Source organism: Oryctolagus cuniculus, chromosome 12, assembly GCF_051225735.1.
Source record: "Oryctolagus cuniculus isolate XC-2025 breed Fujian yellow rabbit chromosome 12, ASM5122573v1, whole genome shotgun sequence".
Taxonomy (NCBI): domain Eukaryota; kingdom Metazoa; phylum Chordata; class Mammalia; order Lagomorpha; family Leporidae; genus Oryctolagus; species Oryctolagus cuniculus.
The window spans coordinates 71,018,361-71,040,375 of NC_142878.1; the positions used below are offsets into that span (position 1 = coordinate 71,018,361).

General features: G+C 42.3%; 1 protein-coding gene across 1 annotated transcript in view; it reads left to right on the top strand.

The window, feature by feature from the left end:
- Positions 1–684: 684 nt before the first annotated feature.
- The window catches only part of SLC24A5 (solute carrier family 24 member 5), a 28,518-nt gene continuing 7,187 nt past the window's right edge, over positions 685–22,015 (top strand). The window contains exons 1-5 of the mRNA XM_017348054.4: positions 685–826; positions 1,501–1,680; positions 19,972–20,055; positions 20,146–20,249; positions 20,589–20,689. Of these exons, the coding sequence (XP_017203543.1) occupies positions 706–826; positions 1,501–1,680; positions 19,972–20,055; positions 20,146–20,249; positions 20,589–20,689 (590 nt within the window). The 5' untranslated portion in view covers positions 685–705. The remainder of the gene's footprint in view (positions 827–1,500; positions 1,681–19,971; positions 20,056–20,145; positions 20,250–20,588; positions 20,690–22,015) is intronic.

Here is a 22,015-nt window from a genome sequence, read left to right on the forward strand (position 1 = left end):
GAACACTACCTGGATTGTCAAATTGCATTTTAGATAGCTTTCTGGAAGGAAGCACAACCAATTAATGACCAAAGAGCATCCACTCTGCCTCCATAGTATTTTTTGGAAGCTATGGACTTTTCTCCATTCCTGTTGCCAATGCCTTAGTTCAAGCCACCCTATTTTTTTTTTCTAAATTATTGTAGTTGCTTTCTAACTGACCTTCCTGCCCCTAGCCCTACCTGGCGGTCACAAAACAGAAAAATAAAAAGACACCAAACAAGCCAAAGAATGTGCTGTATGTCCACTAGCCCCAACAGCTGCTAAGAACAAGATCAGCAGAGACAAAGATGAAAGCAGTTGGAAACCCAGGTCTTCACAGATCTGGGAAAAGTTGACAACAGAACCAATTTATAAGATGTTGAATGAAATCATGCCTTTGCATAGAGTGCAAACTGCTTGAGTCCGTCCTCATGGGCTATGGGCCACAGGAATAGCTGCAGACAATGCTTGTCTGCCCTCCTCCCTAACTCCTCCAGCCTCCCTGGGCTTGGGTCTCCTGATTAGAGAAACTTGGCTGCTCCAGTCCTCCTCTGTCTTGTGCTGGCCTCCTAAGATATGCCCTGGGCAGGGCACTGGGCAGGAAGGCGACTCCTCACATGATCCAGCTTAATCCTCCTTTTCTCCCTCCGTGAAGCTGAACACTGCGGCAGAGGCACGGCAGGAATGCAGAAAAAAGGGGGCTCCACATGGGCAAGAAGGGCCCTGCTGCTGGGCATCTTCTGGGCCGTCGAACACCTGCCTCTTCCAGGGGCCTCTCTGCCCCAGCGCCTCCCAAGGGCCACAGGTAAGTGGACACAGGGGTCAGCTCGTCTCGTGCTGCCGCCACATGCAGATGAAGGGACGGAGGGGACAAGTCTCACTTGACTCTCTGTGGCTTATGCTGCCTGCTCTGCTGGAAAGATATCAAACAGTTTTGATCTCTCAGATAAGTTCTTAAAGATAGCTCCAAAGTAATTCACGGAGATGAAGAAGCAGGCGAGCCTCTGGTTTTTATTGCTGGAGACTCCAGCAGGAAAGAACAAAAAAATCTTTCATCCTAGAAGCTCTGCAACAGTGGATGACTCTGCAGGCTTCCGGACGTCTTAGACTCTGAAATAGGACAATGAAATTGTACAGACATTAGAAATCTTCACTCACAAGACATCTAGTTTGTACTTAAGAGTTCAGAATTCCCTCTTAGAAATAAAACAAAGGGGAGCGACTTCATGATTTCCTCTTTTTTAAGTCTTCCACCAACGTCCGCTTATTTCATTCAAGCATCTCTTTCTGGTGTCAGAGATGAATTGTTTAAGACTTTATAGCTACATCACATTCCAAAGCGCTTTATATATTTATACTGGGTTCTTCTAACTCTACCTTGATGCCCAACAGTACAGTTTTACTAAGGAAACACTTTTTATGAGCTTAGAAAGTGTGACTCCAGCATTCTTCAAACTGTTGCTTCCTTTTCCTTACCAGGAAACGGCACCCAGTGTGTTATTTCTCCATCATCGGAGTTTCCTGAAGGGTTTTTCACGAAACAAGAGCGCATGGATGGAGGCATCATAATCTACTTCCTCATTATCCTGTACATGTTCCTGGCTGTGTCTGTTGTCTGTGACGAGTACTTCCTCCCCTCCCTGGAAATCATCAGTGAATGTAAGTGGCTGGAAAGCTCCCAAATAACCTGCCAGAATAGTTGCACGACAGAGACACGGCTCTCTGAAACAGCCCAGCTACAGTTCCGTCCCTCTCCAGCGCCTGGGGAGCGTGGACATCTGTTTTATGGGTCCCATGTCTGAAGGAATTGGCTCTGATCAAGTGTGCTTTTTCTTGGTAGTTAAAGTGCAGCAGAGGATCTATAAGTGAGTGGCCAGCAGTTGTTGTTATACTGTCTACCTGTAGAAATTTCCTGTTTGTCTTCTGTACTGCCCGGCTGTCTGTTAGAACTCGTCCAAGGATTTACATGTGTGTCCGTGTGTGTCCTTGTGTACCGCTAACATGATGGAACTCTTAATACTTGCCATTTTATACGTCAAAACTGGTTTTCGCTTTTACTCTAAGACCACTATAACTTTTTTAAAAGAGGTAGGTGATACATGAATGCAATTAAAGACCACTCTCCTCCTTCTCGCTTCCAATCCTAGCATCCTGCCATGGAGGAACTTAACTGACATTTAAGAATCAATTAATAAATAAGTCCTGCACTCCACACGAAGTGACCTTGGGTATCAGATATTCGTAAATTCTTTTATTAAAGCTCAAGCTCCATTATTACTGATTTCTGAAAGTAAGGTCAGCAATCCAAGTCTCTAGTGCTACGATTTTAGCAGGGTGCATTGCCCAGAATTCTGCACACTGACCTTCATAGGTCCCTAACAGCAGGGTATCAGTCAGGGTTTATGCAATGTAAGCAAAAGTGCCAGCATTTCCAGCCTCTGTCTTCTGCTTGATTAGTTTCACTGATTGATCATGCTCACTTAAAGGAAGGCGAAATTAAGGCCAGGGTTTCCTATTGCATGTTCTTGGGACAACCCAGAAACAGTAGCATCTACAAACCCATAGAGGGCACACACATGCATTACCACCATTGCTTCATAAAGAGAAAGAGCAGGAATGGAAACTATTTTTTTCCCATCGCTTCTCTCCCACCCCTTGTTCACTGCAGTACTGCAGTATTCTTAGAACTTTGAATAGCACCTGGCAATAGCAAAGGTACTCAACACCTAGCTGTTGAAAAAATTTTGTGGAATAGGTTGGTATAAGTTTATTACAAGTATTATTGTTAAGTAGATGCAATTATTTATTTTGTTACACTGTTGCTGATTTTAGTAGCTTATTTTAAATTACTTTAGTTTACTTCGATTGGTTAAATAAAAGAAAAATAGAAAGTGAAGAGCACTTACATTTCACCACTCAGACCCCCACAGTTACCATTTTGTGTAAGTTCTTTCAGTTGTTTGGATCTTGCTGTATGTAGTTTGGGGCCTTTCCTTTTCCTAATAGTGCACACATTTTCCCATGTTATTAATCTTCAAATATATGATTTTTATGTTAGAATGATAGTGTATGATTCTATAAATAATTCTAGTGTCTAATACTGTTTTTTATATCTGATAGGTACTTAGTGGAAACTTTTCATAATTTTTAAAACTATTAATCCCATTGGACATCTGATTTTTTTAGCTACAGTTTCGTCCATACTTGCATAAACTCTTTGCTCACCTCTCTGATCATTGCCTGATTAAGAAGAAGAGCAGTACATATTTTAAGACTTACAATATGTATTGCCAAAAAAGCATTCCATGAAGGATGTGGCAATTGATATCTCCATAATATAGCAGTTTCCACTCCAGAAAACTCTAAACAGTGTTTTTTGTTTGTTTGTTTGTTTGTTTGGACAGAGTTAGACAGAGAAAGGTCTTCCTTCCGTTGGTTCACCCCCCAAATGGTTGCCACGGCTGGCGTGCTGTGCCGATCCAAAGCTGGTCTCCCATGAGGGTGCAGGAGCCCAAGCACTTGGGCCATCCTCCACTGCCTTCCCGGGCCACAGCAGAGAGCTGGACTGGAAGAGGAGCAACTGGGACAGAATCCAGTGCCGCAACCGGGACTAGAACCCGGGGTGCTGGTGACTCAGGCAGAGGATTAGCCTATTGAGCCACAGCGCCAGCTTAAACAGTGTTATTTTAAATATATTTGATTGACTTAAAATGGAATTTCATTTTTTTAAAGCTTTATTTATTTTACTTGAAAGAGTTACACAAAGAGAGAAGGACAGGGGGAGAGGGAGAGGGAGAGGGAGAAAGAGAGGTCTTCCATCTGCTGGTTCACTCCCCAATTGGCCGCAAAGGCCGGAGCTGCACCGTTCTGAAGCCAGGAGCCAGGAGCTTCTTCCGGGTCTCCCATGCAGGTGCAGGGACCCAAGGGCTTGGGCCATCTTCTACTGCTTTGCCAGGCCATAGCAGAGAGCTGGATCGGAAATGGAGCAGCCAGGTCTCGATCTGGCGGCCATATGGGATACCAGCACTGCAGGTGGTGGCTTTACCTGCTATGCCACAGCGCCGGCCCCTGAACTTCATTTTATAAAATTTGTATTTATCTTGTTATTCATTAAGTTGAACATTTTATATATGTTTATCAAACTTAGAGTTTTGCTTTTGTACTTTTTTGTCCAGGGTCTATATACTGAGGAACATTGTCTTTTTGTCATTGATTTCTGAAACTTTTAAAAACCATACAAGGATATTAGCCCTTTACTATATAATTTTATATCATATGCCTTTTCATGGCTTTATTCCTGTTGCATTTTTTGTGTTTATCATATTGAAGTTAGATATTTTAAAGTAAATTTATAAACCCTCCCCAATATGACTCACCTTTTAATCTTATAACTAGGTCAGAAAAATTATCATATTTTCTCCTACTTACAGTGATTTTTTAAAATATATTTATTCTTTTCTTTAAAGATTTACTTATTTTATTTGAAAGTCAGAGTTACACAGAGAGAAAAGGAGAGACAGAGAGAGAGAGAGGTCTTCCATCTGCTGGTTCACTCCCCAGTTGGCCACAATGGCTGGAGCTGCACTGATCCGAAGCCAGGATCCTGGAGCTTCTTCCTGGTCTCCCACGAGGGTGCAGGGGCCCAAGCACTTGAGCCATCTTCTACTGCTTTCCCAAGCCATAGCAGAGAGCTGGGTCAGAAGTGGAGCAGCGGGACCGGCGCCTGGGCTCACTTGGTTAATCCTCCGCCTGCGGCACCAGCATCCCATATGGGCGCCGGTTCTAGTCCTGGCTGCTCCTCTTCCAGTCCAGCTCTCTGCTGTGGCCCGGAAGGGCAGTGGAGGATGGCCCAAGTGTTTGGGCACCTGCACCCACATGGGAGACCAGGAAGAAGCACCTGGCTCCTGACTTTGGATCGGCGCAGTATGGGCCATAGCGGCCATTTGGGGAGTGAACCAACGGAAGGAAGACCTTTCTCTCTGTCTTTCTCACTCACTGTCTACAACTCTACCTGTCAAATAAATTTTTAAAAGAAATTTAAAAAAAAAGAAGTGGAGCAGCCAGAACTTGAACCGGAGCCCATATGGGATACTGGCAATGCAGGCGGCTTTACCCGCTACACCACAGTGCCAGCCCCTAACATTTATTTATTCTAATAATAATTTGGCTTGCTATAGCATACAATGGTACTTTTCCCAAAAGCTGGTCAATTTTCATATACAAAGTTCATATATATATATATATGTTTCTATTGTTTCAGCCCTACTAATACAATTATTCATTCTAGTGTCAATACTGCATGTATAATTAGAAAATTGTAAAAAATGTTAATCATAGAAAACAAAGAAATTTAAATTTTAATCTGTTATATCACTTTCCAGTGATTCCACTGCATAAAAGCACAATTAAAAGAATAAATCTGTCAATTTTGTTTTTAAGAATTGTCTTGGTAAAAAAAAAACTAATTTAAAAACATTTCTAGCCTTGCAGAATGAACTACTGAATGAAAATTTAGATTATGAATTAGAAATACTCTTCATTAAATGATATGTATGTAATAATGACTTCCATTGGAGGAATTACTGTGAAACACCATCAGCAGACATGCATTTCTCAGATGATTCACTCTGCCCTGAAATATAATAGAGTAGCTATTATGGATGTGTGATTGATGGATACCTGTGCCACTGTCAGATCTTCTTCAGCTGTTAAGAATTGACCCCCGTCTTGAGTATAGAAAATACTGGCAACAGGAAGAAATAGAAATAGTGCTAGCTCGATTCGTTATAAATGCCTATAAATTAATTCTGTCATTTCCCTTTTCAAGGTCTAGCATGGTCTTCATTTAAATTACGACATGAGCAATAAAAAAACAATTCCCCTGCAATTTGTTTACATCCCCCAAAACTGGCTTAAGAAAAACCTGCAAATGCATTGCATTTCCCTATAGGCCCTTCATGAACTTGAGTTGTAACAGTTCCACCCATTTTTTTTTTTTAAGATTTATTTATTTATTTGAAAGTCAGAGTTACAGAGAGAGAAGGAGAGGCAGAGAGAGAGAGAGAGAGAGAGAGAGAGAGAGAGAGAGGTCTTCCATTTGCTGGTTCACTCCCCAAGTGGCTTCAATGACCGGAGCTGCGCGGATCCGAAGCCAGGAGCCAGGAGCTTCTTCTGGGTCTCCTACGCAGGTGCAGGGACCCAAGGGCTTGGGCCATCTTCTACTGCTTTGCCAGGCCATAGCAGAGAGCTGGATAGGAAGTGGAATAGCCGGGTCTCGAACTGGCACCCATATGGGATGCCAGGACTGGAGGCGGCAGCTTTACCTGCTGTGCCTCAGCTCCAGCCCCCACCCACTTTGTCAATTAGCAATGATTAGTATAATCTTCAAAGCAGTTTAATGTACTGCGGTGTTAGTTTTTGTTTACTCATCAGCTATTTATAATGAAATAAATATAGAAAACCAAGCATTAGCAGGATTCGAGAGCAGAGCCAGGACTCAGACCCCACGCACTCTGCATGCTGGCACCCCAAGCTGTGTCTTAACCACTATGCCAAATACCTACCCCCACCAAAATATATCAAATATGTGACAGAATATATCAAATACCCATCTTAACTTCAGAGGACATATACTGCAAAATAAAAAGAATACACTGAATTATTTATGAAAAATCAGCTTAGGCTTCTGGCGATCCATCAGGGGTTCTAAATGTTTGTTACAGAAACAGAGGCTGAGAGACAGAGACAAAAATTGAGAGGATTCCAAATGATAAGGAAGAAAAGGAACCTCAGTGGCCCCTGGCCATTTGTGTATACCTGATTCAAGGAGTTTTTCTAAGATTCCCAGGCATGGTTTGCGAAGTTAGTCACACTGCCTACTAGCTGTACCTGTTGCCTGAGGTTTTCCCCACTTTTTCTGCATTTCTACAATGTTATACTTGCTGAATGGTCCGTGACAATGCTGAGAATCCCCAGGGAGCTGGAGGGAGGATACACCCTGCCATCAGGTGCTCCACGCCTCATCCTACCATAGTGAAATGACACAACTTAGATCTAACTCTGAGTTCCGCCATTTGTGAACTTTGTGACCTTAGGCAAAATGCTTAACTTCTCTGCCTAAGCTATCTCAACTGTGAAACAGGATAATTGTAATGCTTAGTTCACAGATCTGTGTGCTGAATGCATGAGGAAATACAAGTGAACTGCTTACAAGTTCCTAACACATAGGAAACATCCAAACTGAATACTCGTTATTACATAAGAACAAAGCTTAGAAATCCTTTACTTGGGAAAGAAGAAAGTGGAGAAGGTGAATGAGCCAAGTCGATATTAGAATGTGTGGAGCAAATGCCTAATCTACGGTACATTTGCGAGAGCTTGAAAATCAAGTTTAAGGTAGATAAAAGGCAAATTCTATTACAGAAAGTAGGAAGTAAACTTATGAAACCCCATTCTTTTACTTTATCTAATAATCCATCTTTATGCCTTAAATATCTCTGTAACATTCTGTTTATAATTTCATTTCTGTGTGTGTGTGTGTGTGTGTATGTGTTTTAAGATTGATTTATTTGAAAAGCAGGGTTGCAGAGAGAAAGGGAGAGACAGAGAGATTTTCCATCCCCTGGTTCGCTCCCCACATGGCTGCAACAGGCCAGAAACCAGAAGCTTCATCTAGATCTCCCGTGGATGGCAGGGGCCACACACTTGGGCACCATGAGCTGCTTTTCCTGGGTAGATCAGCAGGGAACTGTATTGGATGTACAGCAGCCAGGGTTCAGACTGGTACTCACATGGGATGCTGGCATCGCAGGCAGCAGCTTCACCGGCGGCACCACAATGCCGGCCTCTCATTTCTTTTACATCAGTATCCATACCTTTTTATTCCATCCTTAGCAATCTGCTATTATTCAAAAGATTCCTTTAAAGTCACATTTAAATGTAAATAACATATAAATTTGAATATAATATAAACTATATTTACTTAAAGCCAAAATAGGACTATTACCTCTTCTCTCTATAAGCAGTTCGTTTTCAGAAACCTAAAACTTTAAAATAAAATGAAAACAAAATATCTTTTGGATATGTATCAGAGGTTTCAGAGATACTGAACCAGTGTCTACAGCTGATTTTTTTTTTAATTTTTTTCAAGCTCTCTACATAGAAAACTCCCAGAATCCCTCAAAACTGATCACTCGATATGGCCCAAATTCCATAATAAGCTGTGAAACATTTCTTTTTTAAGATTTTAATATATTACTCAATGAGAAATTCTAATCCCTCCACCATGCCAATCCCTCAATCCCTTTGAGTTACAACATGTCTTTCACTTAAGTGAAAACAGTCTCAAAACCATTTGGGGAGAAACACAGTTCAATAAAATAACTAGTTTTTTATTTAAAAATGATTTTCCCTCAGTGCTTTAAACTAATATTTGCTTATGTTCTACTCTGTGTGTCGGAAATAGACAATAAGAAAAAACTACACACTTCAATTCCAGGTGGAGTCAGTTCTAAACTGAAAAAAATTGGGAGTCAAAGTTCTCCTTGAGTATGGCATTTGGATAGCCTACAGTTTCAGGGGATTGTTTGGGCCTTAATCCTCATGAAATTTACAGAGGCAAAGCCTTCCCAAGAACAAAGACACTGAGACTAGTGCTCCCTCTTAAGAGCATTTCACCCTCTTTGTTGTTCTTTTCTCTCTGATTTAAATTGTGGTCCCCTTGGGTTGCAGCTAAATCTACACCAAGTGGATGGATCTAACAAGTGCTAAGTAGTCTGTGTATTAGCAGATGCTACTGCAGGAACAAGCAGTGATAGTAGTGCTGAGAAGAATAAAGCTATGTATTAATTTTTTCACTTTACCAGCGTGGATAACAGAGCAGCTCCTTGGTGTCAGAATGATCTAGGTTCCCTTTCCTCCTCTGCAATTACTGCCTATGTGACCTTGGCCAAAACTTGGGTAATTGTGAGGTTTGAAGTTCGTGTGTCTTGTGTATGGTTTATAGGATAGGCTAAGGGCAGATGGCATTCCGTCATAAAATTAAAACTGTTGGGCTGTAGGTGGGGGTGAAGGGGTTCCTTCATTTTCAGGGGAATCAAGCTTTAAAAACATTAAACAAGAGTTCAGAAGTCATTCCTTTATAGCACAGATAAAATATGGGTGATTTATGTAAGATAATCAATTTGTTTTGATTTATTGTTAAAAACACCACACAGGGCTGGGAGTTTACCCTAGCAGTAAGATGCAGGTTAATATGCCCACGCCCCATATCAGAATAACCTGGGTTTGGCCGGCGCCACGGCTCACTAGGCTAATCCTCCGCCTTGCGGCGCTGGCACACCGGGTTCTAGTCCTGGTCGGGGCGCCGGATTCTGTCCCGGTTGCCCCTCTTCCAGGCCAGCTCTCTGCTGTGGCCAGGGACTGCAGTGGAAGATGGCCCAGGTGCTTGGGCTCTGCACCCCATGGGAGACCAGGAAAAGCACCTGGCTCCTGGCTCCTGGCTCCTGGCTCCTGGCTCCTGGCTTCGGATCAGCGTGGTGCGCCGGCCGCAGCGCGCCGGCCGCGGTGGCCATTGGAGGGTGAACCAACGGCAAAGGAAGACCTTTCTCTCTGTCTCTCTCTCTCACTGTCCACTCTGCCTGTCAAAAAAACAAAACAAAACAAAACAAAACAAAAAAACAAACAAACCTGGGTTTGAGAATAATGTCCAGCTCCTAAATCCAGCTTCCTGCTAATCAGAACCCTGGGAGGCAGTAGTGATGGCTCAAGTAATTGGGTTCTTGCCACCCACGTGGGAGACCTGGATTCTGTTCCTGTCTGCTGGCTTTGGCCCTCACCCAACCCTGGTCATTGTGAATATTTAGGAAATGAACCACTGATAAAGGCTCTCTCTTTCTCTCTCTCAGATAAGTTTTTTGAAAGAACACACCACAGAGCATGTACTTGTACTTACAGTTCGTTGAGAACCAGTTACATATTATTGAGAAACTAAGCATTTGTTCCAATGATGCTGAATTTACTCAAAATTACATAAAATTAAGTTCAGGCCTAGTTTTGCAAATCATTAAAAGAACACGTCACTTTGCTGTCACACCTCATTGTGGACTCTACACAGAATTACTCAACATGGTTTTTCACCTTAGTCACTAATAGAGTTGAATGAATTTTGTTGTTTCCAAGACTCTGATCCATGCACAAACATCAAAAATTACAGACTTTTAAAAATTGTGCCAGAGACACCAAATTGCAAGGAGCCTATAGTTGTATCTATACCAAAATACATACTGTGGAAAGGATTGGAAATGCATTAAAATTGTTACAATGGGACTGGCACTGTGGTGGAGTGGGCCAAGCCTCTGCCTTAGGCACCAGAATCCCATATGGGCACCGATTCCTGTCCCTGATGTTCCACTTCTGATGCAGCTCTCTGCTATGGGCTGGGAAGGCAGTGGAAGATGGCCCAAGTGGTTGGGCCTCTGAACCCACATGGGAGACCTAGAAAAAGTTCCTAGCTCCTGGCTTTGGATCTGTCGAACTCCAGTGGTTGTGGACATTTTGGGGAGTGAACCAACAGTTTCAAGATCTTTCTCTCTGTCTCTCCTCTCTGTAACTCCATCTCTCAAATAAATAAATAAAATCTTTATAAACTATTGTTACAGTGGTTAAAATATGCTGATAAAAGTATAACTGACTCTTCCTTTCATTTTCTCCTCCATCTTATAAATTTCCAACAATACGTGATTAAGTGCTATAACAGAAATTTAATTAGCAGGAAAAGTGGTGTGGAATCTTAAATCATAGAAATCACAGTGTACATTTTGAGTAAAGATTGAAGAAATGAGACGATAACTTGAAGATTTTGTAGTCCAACCCTGTTTTACAGATGGCGGCATATGAGGCTTGTTTCATACCAAGTTACTGGCAGTGCCAGAATCCACGTCTCAGTTTCAGTTTATACTCCTCCTGCTAAAGATCAGATTTCCAGAAGGGGCTATGCAAAGACTGTTCTGAGCTTTACAATATAGCATAAGAGGGGCTGGCACTGTGGCACAGCGGGTTAAAGCCCCAGCCCACAGCGCCAGCATCCCATATGGGCACTGGTTTGAGTCCCAGCTGCTCCACTTCCAATCCAGCTCTCTCCTGTGGCTTCAGAAAGCAGTAGAAGATGGCCCAAGTGCTTGGGCCTCTGCTTCCACATGGGAGACCCGGAAGAAGCTCCTGGCTCCTGACTTCAGATCAGCTCAGCTCTGGCTGTTGGGGTCATTTGGGGAGTGAACCAGTGGATGAAAGACTTTTCTCTTTGTGGCTCTACCTCTCTGTGTAACTCTGTCAAATAAATAAAAATAAATCTTTAAAAAAATACAGCATAAGAGAAGAGAATTCATTTGAGGAAAAAGTCTGATAATTTAATAATCAGTTCATTATCATAAAGTTGCACTTTGTATAAACAATGTGTTGATATCTAAACCTGTAAAAAAAACTCATCTTCAACATTTCTGCTATATTCTGAATGAAGTGTGGTTATTACTTCAGAGTAATAGAGAGGGAAAAGAGTAATAGCTATGGAGAAAAAAAAGAACAATTTATTTTTAATAATAAACTACAGCAGAGAGAAATGCTCCTCAAAGGTCAGAGAAGACAAAGCCAATCTCTTCTAAAGTTCAAAGGTATAAACCATTTTACAAAACATTCTCGGAACCTTAAGATATAACTTGTTAAATATCTTTGAGGTTTTATACATCAATCTCCATGTAGAATCCTTGCTTTCATTATTCAGTAGAGCTCAGTGAATAGCAACCAGCTTTATTCTTACTGCCTTTGGAAACTGAATGTGTTCTAAAGGACCACCTATTTTCCTACATTGCAGTAACCCAAAAGATCACTATTTTCTCTCGAGATTGAATTTTTCTAGTGAAGCATTCAGCAAGTGTTAAGCAAAGATTGGTCTCAGAGACTCAACCAGCTCCAGCCTGAGCTGTTTTGCCAATTGATCAGCCTCCATTCAAGTGCTCTCTGCAGATAGTTGCAATTATCAGAATAATTGGAATCACTGATTCGGGCCCCCATTCTTTTTCTCACTATATGACTTCGTTTACGTCACTTGATGAACATCTACGTGCAGTGACTAATGAAGGAAGAAAAGTAATGAAGACAAGACCAAGTTTGGACAATTATCTAAAAGTAAAGAATTCTGTTCTTTTCAATGTATTCCACATATTATCTAGCCATATTGGGAAGATAATTCATGATACTATGCAGTAACACTAAGTTGATAAATACGCTAAAAACTTGCAAAGTATTTCTGACTCAGTAGCTAGTTTTTTCCCTAGAAAAGAATGAAATGGAAGTAGTTATGATGCCAATATCACAAGTAGGGAAAAGAATAACTCAGTCACCCATCAGGTTAGAACAGGCCGAAGTGTCACTGAAATTTTGGGTTCCTATGGTGAAACAGACATAGGACTGGGCTTAGAATTGGGATTTACGCAATAACTTCCTACATTTAGATTACATTATCAATGTAATCTCCTAACCCTGTTTGCCATAAAATGGAATACCAGTACTCATATCTGAGTTGGTATTATTTATCTTTTTCTTTTTTTTTAATTAATTTTTTTTGACAGGCAGAGTGGACAGTGAGAGAGAGAGAGAGACAGAGAGAAAGGTCTTCCTTTGCTGTTGGTTCACCTTCCAATGGCCGCCGCGGCTGGCGCACCGCGCTGATCCGATGGCAGGAGCCAGGTGCTTCTCCTGGTCTCCCATGGGGTGCAGGGCCCAAGCACTTGGGCCATCCTCCACTGCACTCCCTGGCCACAGCAGAGAGCTGGCCTGGAAGAGGGGCAACCGGGACAGAATCCGGTGCCCCGACCGGGACTAGAACCCACTGTGCCGGCGCCACAAGGCGGAGGATTAGCCTAGTGAGCCGCAGCGCCGGCCATGAGTTGGTATTATTAAATTATGTATATAAAACTAAATTAGATGCCATGAATGTAAGATATTTATATCATTTCTTGAATGAAAAAAGGTAATCACAGAGTAGCCTATTTTTTCATTTTATGGGCAGCTGGTCTTATTAATATAATGTTGTAAATATATGTTTTATATATATAAACGCACATATGTAGTGTGTGTATGTATACATACCATATATAACCAGTAAAAGAAATGCTTTGAAATGTAGGTTACACAGATCATTACTTTTCTTCCTTCATTAGTCATTGCACGTAGATGTTCATCAAGTGACGTAAACGAAGTCATATAGTGAGAAAAAGAATGGGGGCCCGAATCAGTGATTCCAATTATTCTGATAATTGCAACTATCTGCAGAGAGCATTTGAGTGGAGGCTGATCAATTGGCAAAACAGCTCAGGCTGGAGCTGGTTGAGTCTCTGAGACCAAAAAACCCCATGGGATCAAGTTCATGATTGGGGCTGGTAGCATCCATCAGTACCTTGCAAGTACTGCCCATAGTTTTCAGAATAAAAGCCAAATCCTTACCAGGATCCATAAAGCCTTACATAATCTGCGTATTACTTTTAATATCATCCACTGCTCTCCTTTCACACTTTTCATTCCCGACACACACACTTTCCATTTCTTGAACACACAGGCTAGCTTCCGCGTCGGAACCTTTCCAGCTGTTTGTTCTGCCTGGAACACTCACTCCAGGTATATGAGTGACTGGCGCCTTCACTGCAAGGCCTGCTGTTACCTGCTCCATTAAGCCCTTCCTGGTTACCAACAGAGAATTTCAGTCCTTCTCCCATGGTGTTTTAGACTCAGATCTCCTCTCCCTGCCTTTGCTCTCTGCTGCTTATCTCTAGAATGTTGTGTATTTTCCCTGTCCCCTCCCCCTCACTGGAATCGAAGCTCCCTGAGAGGAGGAACGCTTGGTTTTGTTCGCTGCCGTATTCTCTTTTCTTTTCTTTCTTTTTTTTTTTTTTTTTTCCAGGCAGAGTGGATAGTGAGAAAGAGAGAGAGAGAGACAGAGAGAAAGGTCTTCCTTTGCCGTTGGTTCACCCTCCAATGGCCTCTTAGGCCGGCGTGCTGCGGCCGGCGCACTGCGCTGATCCGATGGCAGGAGCCAGGTACTTCTCCTGGTCTCCCATGGGGTACAGGGCCCAAGGACTTGGGTCATCCTCCACTGCACTCCCTGGCCACAGCAGAGAGCTGGCCTGGAAGAGGGGCAACCGGGACAGAATCCGGCGCCCCGACCGGGACTAGAACCCGGTGTGTCAGCACTGCAAGGCAGAAGATTAGCCTAGTGAGCCACAGCACCGGCCTTCTGCCGTATTCTCAGCACATAGAAAAGATCTGGCACTGAGCTCCACAGCTGCAGCCAGCAATCGAGCACCTGCTCACTGACTGGCTAATGGACTTAACAAATAGCCCCGACACTAGTGGCTTCAGATAATCAGCATTCTCTTACCTCTTACATGTGCAGGGTGTAGTGAGCTCCGCTCACTGGATCTTTGTGCCTCTAGAGTCGGAGGAATCTGCTGAAATCTCACTCCCTCACACGTCTGGTGCCCAGGCTGGGAAGACTGAAAACTTGGGAACTAAAACAGCAGAGCTTCCCCCGCTGTCTGTATGCCCACGTGGACCCCTGAGAGCTCTCTATGTATGCATTTCAAGGTGGCAAGACTTTCTATGTGTCGGCTTAGGGCTCTAAAGCAAATGTCCCAGGACACAACACTAAGTTATATCACCTTTTATGTCCTAATCTTGGAACTATGGCTTTGCCATACCCATGCTTTATTAGTGACAGCAGTTACACGGGCTTATTCAGGAGTGCAGGCGTCAGATATTGCTTTACCTTTTTTCCGTGGACAGGGAATGGAAGGTTCTGGAAAAGTGTGTGGGGCAGAAATACTGTAGCTACTTCGGTAAAATACAATCTGCCACGTTAAGAAACAAAAAGGAATCACTAAAATCCAAGGCCATTGTTCCATTGGAGCAGTAGAAAATGAGATGCACCTGAGAGCATGCCACAGCTAACGGTCTCCAAGGGGAAGGAGTCCGGATAAGGGAACACTGAACACACAGTGATGGAGTCCACTAAGCACAGCAGAGTTTGAGTGTGGGGGGAGACTGGAGTGTCAAGAAACAATAGGTGTGGTAAACAATAATTAACATAAACAAAGGATGACCATCAAGGGCCTTGCAGACCTGAATTAACTTCACGCTGTGACGCTAACGTTGGAACCTAGTGTAGTTACCGCCTCAACCACCTCTGTTGCCTAGTTTTCAGTCATACAGTTAAGCCTGAGACACCCTTGAAGCAGCCTTCTCAAAGCAAAAGCAGAGTAGTTTGGCTTTCTCTTTTCCTTCCCATAGTAGGTTTCTCAGCTAATTGAAAGCCAAGAATTTCTTAAGACTCCCATCCTATCAATCACTCAACTTAATGGACCTGCATGCTTGTAGGTCTGGAGGATATACACAAACTACCTAAATACTGTACAGCATTTCCTTGTATTTCCCACTCTCGATTAAAGTTTTAATGAATCTATGTTTTAAATCAATCTCCTATATTTATGCAATATTAAATCTTATTTATTGGGCTTTTAGTTAACTATGTAATTTCTTCTCTTTTTTTTAATTAGACAAGTTTGAAATTGGAAATTTGTGAAGAAGCTCAGTTCAGCATCATTTATGGATCTTAAAACCTACTAATTTCCACTTTCTGTCTTCTTTCAAATTGAGTTGGGCTGCCCAAATTACCTTAGTTTATTTTGTAAAAAAGTCATGTTGTTGACACTCCCCTATAAGCCCTACAGCTAGACTGGAGGTTTTCTGGGTTTGAAATGTTAAATATTGGGGCCGGCGCTGTGGTATAGTGAGTAAAGCTGCAGCCTGCAATGCCAACATCCCATATGGGTGCCGGTTTGAGTCCCGGCTGCTCCACTTCCGATCCAGCTCTCTGCTATTGCCTGGGAATGCAGTGGAAGATGGCCCAAGTCCTTGGGCTGCTGCACCCATGTGGAAGACCTGGAAGAAGTTCCTGGCTCCTGGTTACAGATCAGCGCAGCTCTGGCTGTTGTGGCTAACTGGGGAGTGAACCGACGGATGGAAGACCTCTCTCTCTCTCTCTCTCTCTGTCTCCACCTCTCCTTCTCTGTGTAACTCTGACTTTCAAATAAATAATAAATCTTTAAAAAAAGAAATGCTAAATCTTGGCACTCAGGATACATAATGAGTACAGTTCAAAAAGTCCATGGAAAATGGAATTAAAGGATGTTTCTTTGGGGCCAAAATAACCTGAAAACCATATACATGAGGGATCTTCAAAAGATTCATAGAAAACTATGAAAAAACTATGCACATGTTTATCACTTTAAAGATTTAGCATACAAAAATTGTACATATTTATTGGGCACTATGTGATATTTTGTTAAATGAATACATTGCATAAAATCCAATATGGGTAAATATATTATTCTCTCATGCATTTAACACTACTTTCTAATAAGAACATCCAAAAACCCTATCTTCTTCTTCTTCTTCTTTTTTTTTTTTTTTTTTTTTTTTTTTTTTTTTTTTTTTACAGGCAGAGTGGACAGTGAGAGAGAGACAGAGAGAAAGGTCTTCCTTTTCCGTTGGTTCACCCTCCAATGGCTGCCTCGGCCAGCATGCTGCGGCTGGCGCACCGCGCTGATCCGATGGCAGGAGCCAGGTGCTTTTCCTGGTCTCCCATGGGGTGCAGGGCCCAAGCACTTGGGCCATCCTCCACTGCACTCCCTGGCCACAGCAGAGAGCTGGCCTGGAAGAGGGGCAACCGGGACAGAATCCAGCACCCCGACCGGGACTAGAACCTGGTGTGCCAGTGCCGCTAGGCGGAGGATTAGCCTATTGAGCCGCAGCGCCGGCATATCTTCTAATTTTTAAATAGAGAAATACACAGTACATCGATACTATATTATATTCGCCCTACTGGGCAATAGAACCCCAGACCTTTGACTCTTATCTAGCTAGTACCCATCAATCAACGTTTCCAAAACCCTCCCTGTCCGTTACCCTACCCAGCTTCTGGTAACACAGTTATATTTTTAATTTCTATAAGACCACCTTTAAAAAAAAAGATTTATCTAAAAGAGTTACACACAGAGAGAAACGGAGAGGCAGAGAGAGAGAGAGAGAGGTCTTCCATCCGCTGATTTGCTCCCCAATTGGCTGCAACGGCTGGAGCTGCACTGATCCGAACCAGGAGCTAGGAGCTTCGTTTGGGTCTCCCACGTGGGTGCAGGGGCCCAAGGACTTGGACCATCTTCCACTGCTTTCCCAGGCCATAGCAGAGAGCTGGATGGGAAGTGGAGCAGCCGGGTCTCAAACCAGCGCCCATATGGGATGCCGGCACTGCAGGCAGCTGCTTTACCCGCTACGCCACAGCGAAGGCCCCAGATCACCTATTTTTTTAAGAGTCCACATATAGATCATGTGGTATTTGTCTTTCTGTGCTTAGCTTATTTCACTTAAAATAATGACCTCATTCCGTCCATGTGATTGCAAATGACAAGATTTCAACATTCTTCTGACTTGTATTCCATTGTGTGCATGTACCACATTTCTCTTACCCATTCTTCATTGGCTGGACACTGAGATGGTTTCCTGACTGTTGTGAATAGTGCTGCTATAAACAGGGGACTTCAGATGTCTTCGAGAGATTTCATTTCCCTTGAATCTATCCCCAGTAATGAGATTGGCGGATCATATGGTACATCTGTTTTTAGTCTTTTGAGGAGTCTCCATGCTGGTTTCCGCCATGGCTGTCCTAATTTACATTCCCACCAACAGTGTGCAAATGTTCCCTTTCCTCCGCATCCTCACCTGCACTTGATATCTTATTTTTGAAAATAGTCACTCTTAGAGGAGCGAGGGGATATCTCACTGCGGTTTTGATTTGCATTTCCCTGATGAAATGCTGAACATTTCTTCATGTACCTGCTGGCCATTTTATGTCTTCCTTTGAGAAACAGCTTTTCATTATCTATTGCCCATTTGCTAATGAGTTATTTAGATATTCTGGATATTAACCCCGTGTCAGATGTAATAGCTTGCATATATTTTCTCCCATTCTAGAGACTGTTTATTCATTCTGTTGTTTGCTTTGCTGTGCACTCTTTTTTTTATGGATAAGGTTGCTATGCATTTTTTTAACTATCTTAGTTTTTTAATATTTATTTATTTGAAAGACAGAGTTACAGAGAGAGGTAGAGACAGAGAGGTCTTCCATCTGCTGATTCACTTCCCAGTTAGCCACAATGGCCGGAGCTGCGCCAATCCGAAGCCAGGAGCCAGGAGCTTCTTCCAGGTCTCCCATGCGGGTGCAGGGGCCCAAGGACTTGGTCCATCTTCTGCTTTCCCAGGCCACAGCAGAGAGCTGGATCAGAAGAGGAGCATTTTCTACTGTTTTCCCAGCATCATTTGTTATTTTTTGTTGTTATTCTTTTTGCTTAAAATTGCTTTGGCTACTTGGGTTTTTTAAAATTTTTTGAAGATTTATTTATATATTTGAAAGGCAGATTATAGAAAATGAGCAAGAAAATATTCCATTTGCTGGTTCACTCCTCAAATGGCTTAAAAGGCCAGTTGTGGACCAGACTGAAGCCAGAAGCCAGGAGTCAGGAGCCTTATCCTGGTTTCCCATATGGATGCAAGGGCCCAAGCACTTGGGCCATCTGCTGCTTTCCCAGGTGCATTAGCGGGGAGCTGGATTGGAAGTGGAGCAGCCAAGACTCACCAGTGCCCATAATGGATGTCGGCATTACAGGTAGTTGCTTAACCTGCTACACCACAAACACAGTCCCAATTGGGATTTTTCATGGTTGCATACAAATTTTAGTAGTGTTTTTCTAGCTCTGTGAAAAATACCATTATGATTTTGATAAAGATTGTATTGAGTCTTTATATCACACTGGGCATGCAAATTTTGATATTGATTCTTCCAATCATTGAACACAAGATACCTTTTTAAAAAATTTTTTTAAGATTTGAAAAGGCACACCGGGTTCTAGTCCCAGTCAGGGCGCCGGATTCTGTCCCGGTGGCTCCTCTTCCAGTCCAGCTCTCTGCTGTGGTCTGGGAAGGCAGTGGAGGATGGCCCAAGTGCTTGGGCCCTGAACCCACATGGGAGACCAGGAGAAGCACCTGGCTCTGGGCTTCGGATCAGTGCAGTGCGCCAGCCGCAGCACACCGGCAGCAGCGGCCATTGCGGAGTGAACCAACGGAAAAGGAAGACCTTTCTCTCTGTCTCTTTCACTGTCCACTCTGCCTTTAAAAAATAAATAAAGATTTGTAAAGACAAGAGTTACAGAGAGGCAGAGATAGTCTTCCTTCTGTTGGTTCACTCCCCGAGATGGCCGCAATGGCCAGAGCTAAGCTGATCTGGAGCCAGGAGCCAGGAGCTTCTTCTGGGTCCCCCACACGGGTACAGGTGCCCAAGGACTTGGGCCACAGGCCATAGCAGAGAGCTGGATCGGAAGTGGAGCAGCCAGGACACAAACTGGCGCCCATACGGGATGCCCGCACTGCAGGCAGCGACTTTTACCTGCTGTGCCACAGCACCGGCTCCCACAGGGTATCTTTTCATTTTTTATGTCCTGTTAGTCAATCTCATCAGAGATTTAGAGTTTTCATTGTCAAACGTTTTCATTTCCTTAAATTTATTCCCAGGGTTTGTTTTTTTTTTTTAAAGAATTCTATCTTTCATGAACTTTTTGAAGTACCCCTTTAGTTGGCTTCTCTACCCTTTACAGAGAAACATTAATGGATTTATTAATAAGCCAAGACACTGGATTCCTCTATGTAGTAACCTGCATGTTTTATTTTTCCAGCTTAAGTCAATACTAGTGTTATGTGGAGGAATGGCTTTGAATACATACTGTATTAAGGTATAAATATACACGTTTCATTCGTTACTCTATCAGGTGTAACAATAATTTCATTTATCTTCAGCTCTTGGATTGTCTCAGGATGTTGCAGGTGCAACTTTCATGGCAGCGGGTAGTTCAGCTCCGGAATTAGTTACGGCTTTCCTAGGTAAATATTGCTTCTTATGTTTTACTTACATTATGTGATTTTATTTTCTTGAAATTAAAATTAAACTTGCCACTACTGTCTTGCCTACAGGTGTTTTTATCACAAAAGGAGATATTGGCATTAGCACTATCCTTGGATCTGCAATTTATAATCTCCTTGGCATCTGTGCAGCCTGTGGTTTGCTATCTAATGTGGTAAGAAAACTTCATTCAACAAGAGTTATTGTCTTGGTAAAGTCTAAAAGTACTTGTTACAGTCTGGGAGGCACAACAAAGCACTAGTAAACATGTTCAATCAAATTTATTAATTAGTAGAAAAACAACATGTATTCAATTTAAAGGTTAACCCACTAACAGCTCTTTGTCAAATTTATGAAAGTCAACATAGGTTCAGAAACACAATTTTCTTTTTTCTTTAAGCAATATGAAAAAGGTAACAATATTTAACTACAAACATACAATTTTAGTATTGTACTAAGCATTGTACTTGAATGACTCACCCTGTAATGCAAACAGTAAACTGTCATCTTACAGGTTTCAACACTATCATGTTGGCCCCTATTCAGAGACTGTGCAGCATATGCCATCAGTGTAGCAGCAATTTTTGGCATAATATTTGACAACCAAGTTTACTGGTAAGTTGAAATAATTTTACTCTATTCAGTTAAAATTTAAAAACCTAAGAATAATTGTGTGTTAATCACCTAGTTCAACCAATAGTACTAGAACAAAACAAAGAGAAAATACTAAAATGGATAAAGTATTACATTGTACATCAACAGTCAGGACAAGAGCTGATCAAGTCACTGTTTCTCATAGTGTCCATTTCACTTCAACAGGTTTCCCCTTTGGTGCTCTTATAAGAGTGGGAATAAGAGAGGGAGGAGATGTACAATTTGGGACATGCTCAATCGGACTTGCCCCAAATGGTGGAGTTGGAATCATGCCAGGGTATCCCAATACAATCCCATCAAGGTGGCATGTACCAATGCCATCTCACTAGTCCCAGTGATCAATTTCTGTTCACAATTGATCACACTGATAGGTCTAAGAGTCAAAGGGATCACACAAACAAGACTAGTGTCTGCTAATACTAGCTGATAGAATCAAAAAGGGAGAGAACGATTCATCATGGGAAGCGGGATACACAGTAGACTCATAGAATGGCAGATGTCCTAAATAGCACTCTGGCTTCAGAATCAGCCCTTAAGGCATTCGGATATGGCTGAAGAGCCCACGAGAGTATTTTAGGCATGGAAAGCCAAGACACCCTGGGAAAAAAAAAAAAAAAAGAAGAAGAAGACCTAAATGGAAGATCTCTGCGAGTGAGATCCCAGTAGAAAGAACGGGCCATCAAAGAAGGAGGTACCTTTCTCTGAAGGGAGGAGAGAATTTCCACTTTGACTATGACCCTGTCGGAATAAGATCGAAATCGGCGAACTCAAAAGGCTTCCATAGCCTTGGCAACTCATGACTAGAGCCTAGGGAGATTACTGACGCCATAAACAAGAGTGTCAAATTGTTAAGTCAACAACAGGAGTCACTGTGTACTTACTTCTCATGTGGGATCTGTCCTTAATGTGTTGTTCAATGTGAATTAATGCTATAACTAGTACTGAAACAGTATTTTACACTTTGTGTTTCTGTGTGGGTGCAAACTGATGAAATCTTTACTTTATACTGAATTGATCTTCTGTATATAAAGATAATTGAAAATGAATCTTGATGTGAATGGAATGGGAGAGGGAGTGGGAGATGGGAGGGATGTGAGTGGGAGGGAAATTATGGGGGGGGAAGCCATTGTAATCCATTAACTGAACTTTGAAAATTTATATTTACTAAATAAAAAAAGAAATAAAAAAAGAAATAATTTTACTCTTATGTAAAACAATTAGAGAGGACTTTACTAAATTGATGGTTCAGTATTTTTTGTTCCAGAAATGTTACTACTTCTACACCAT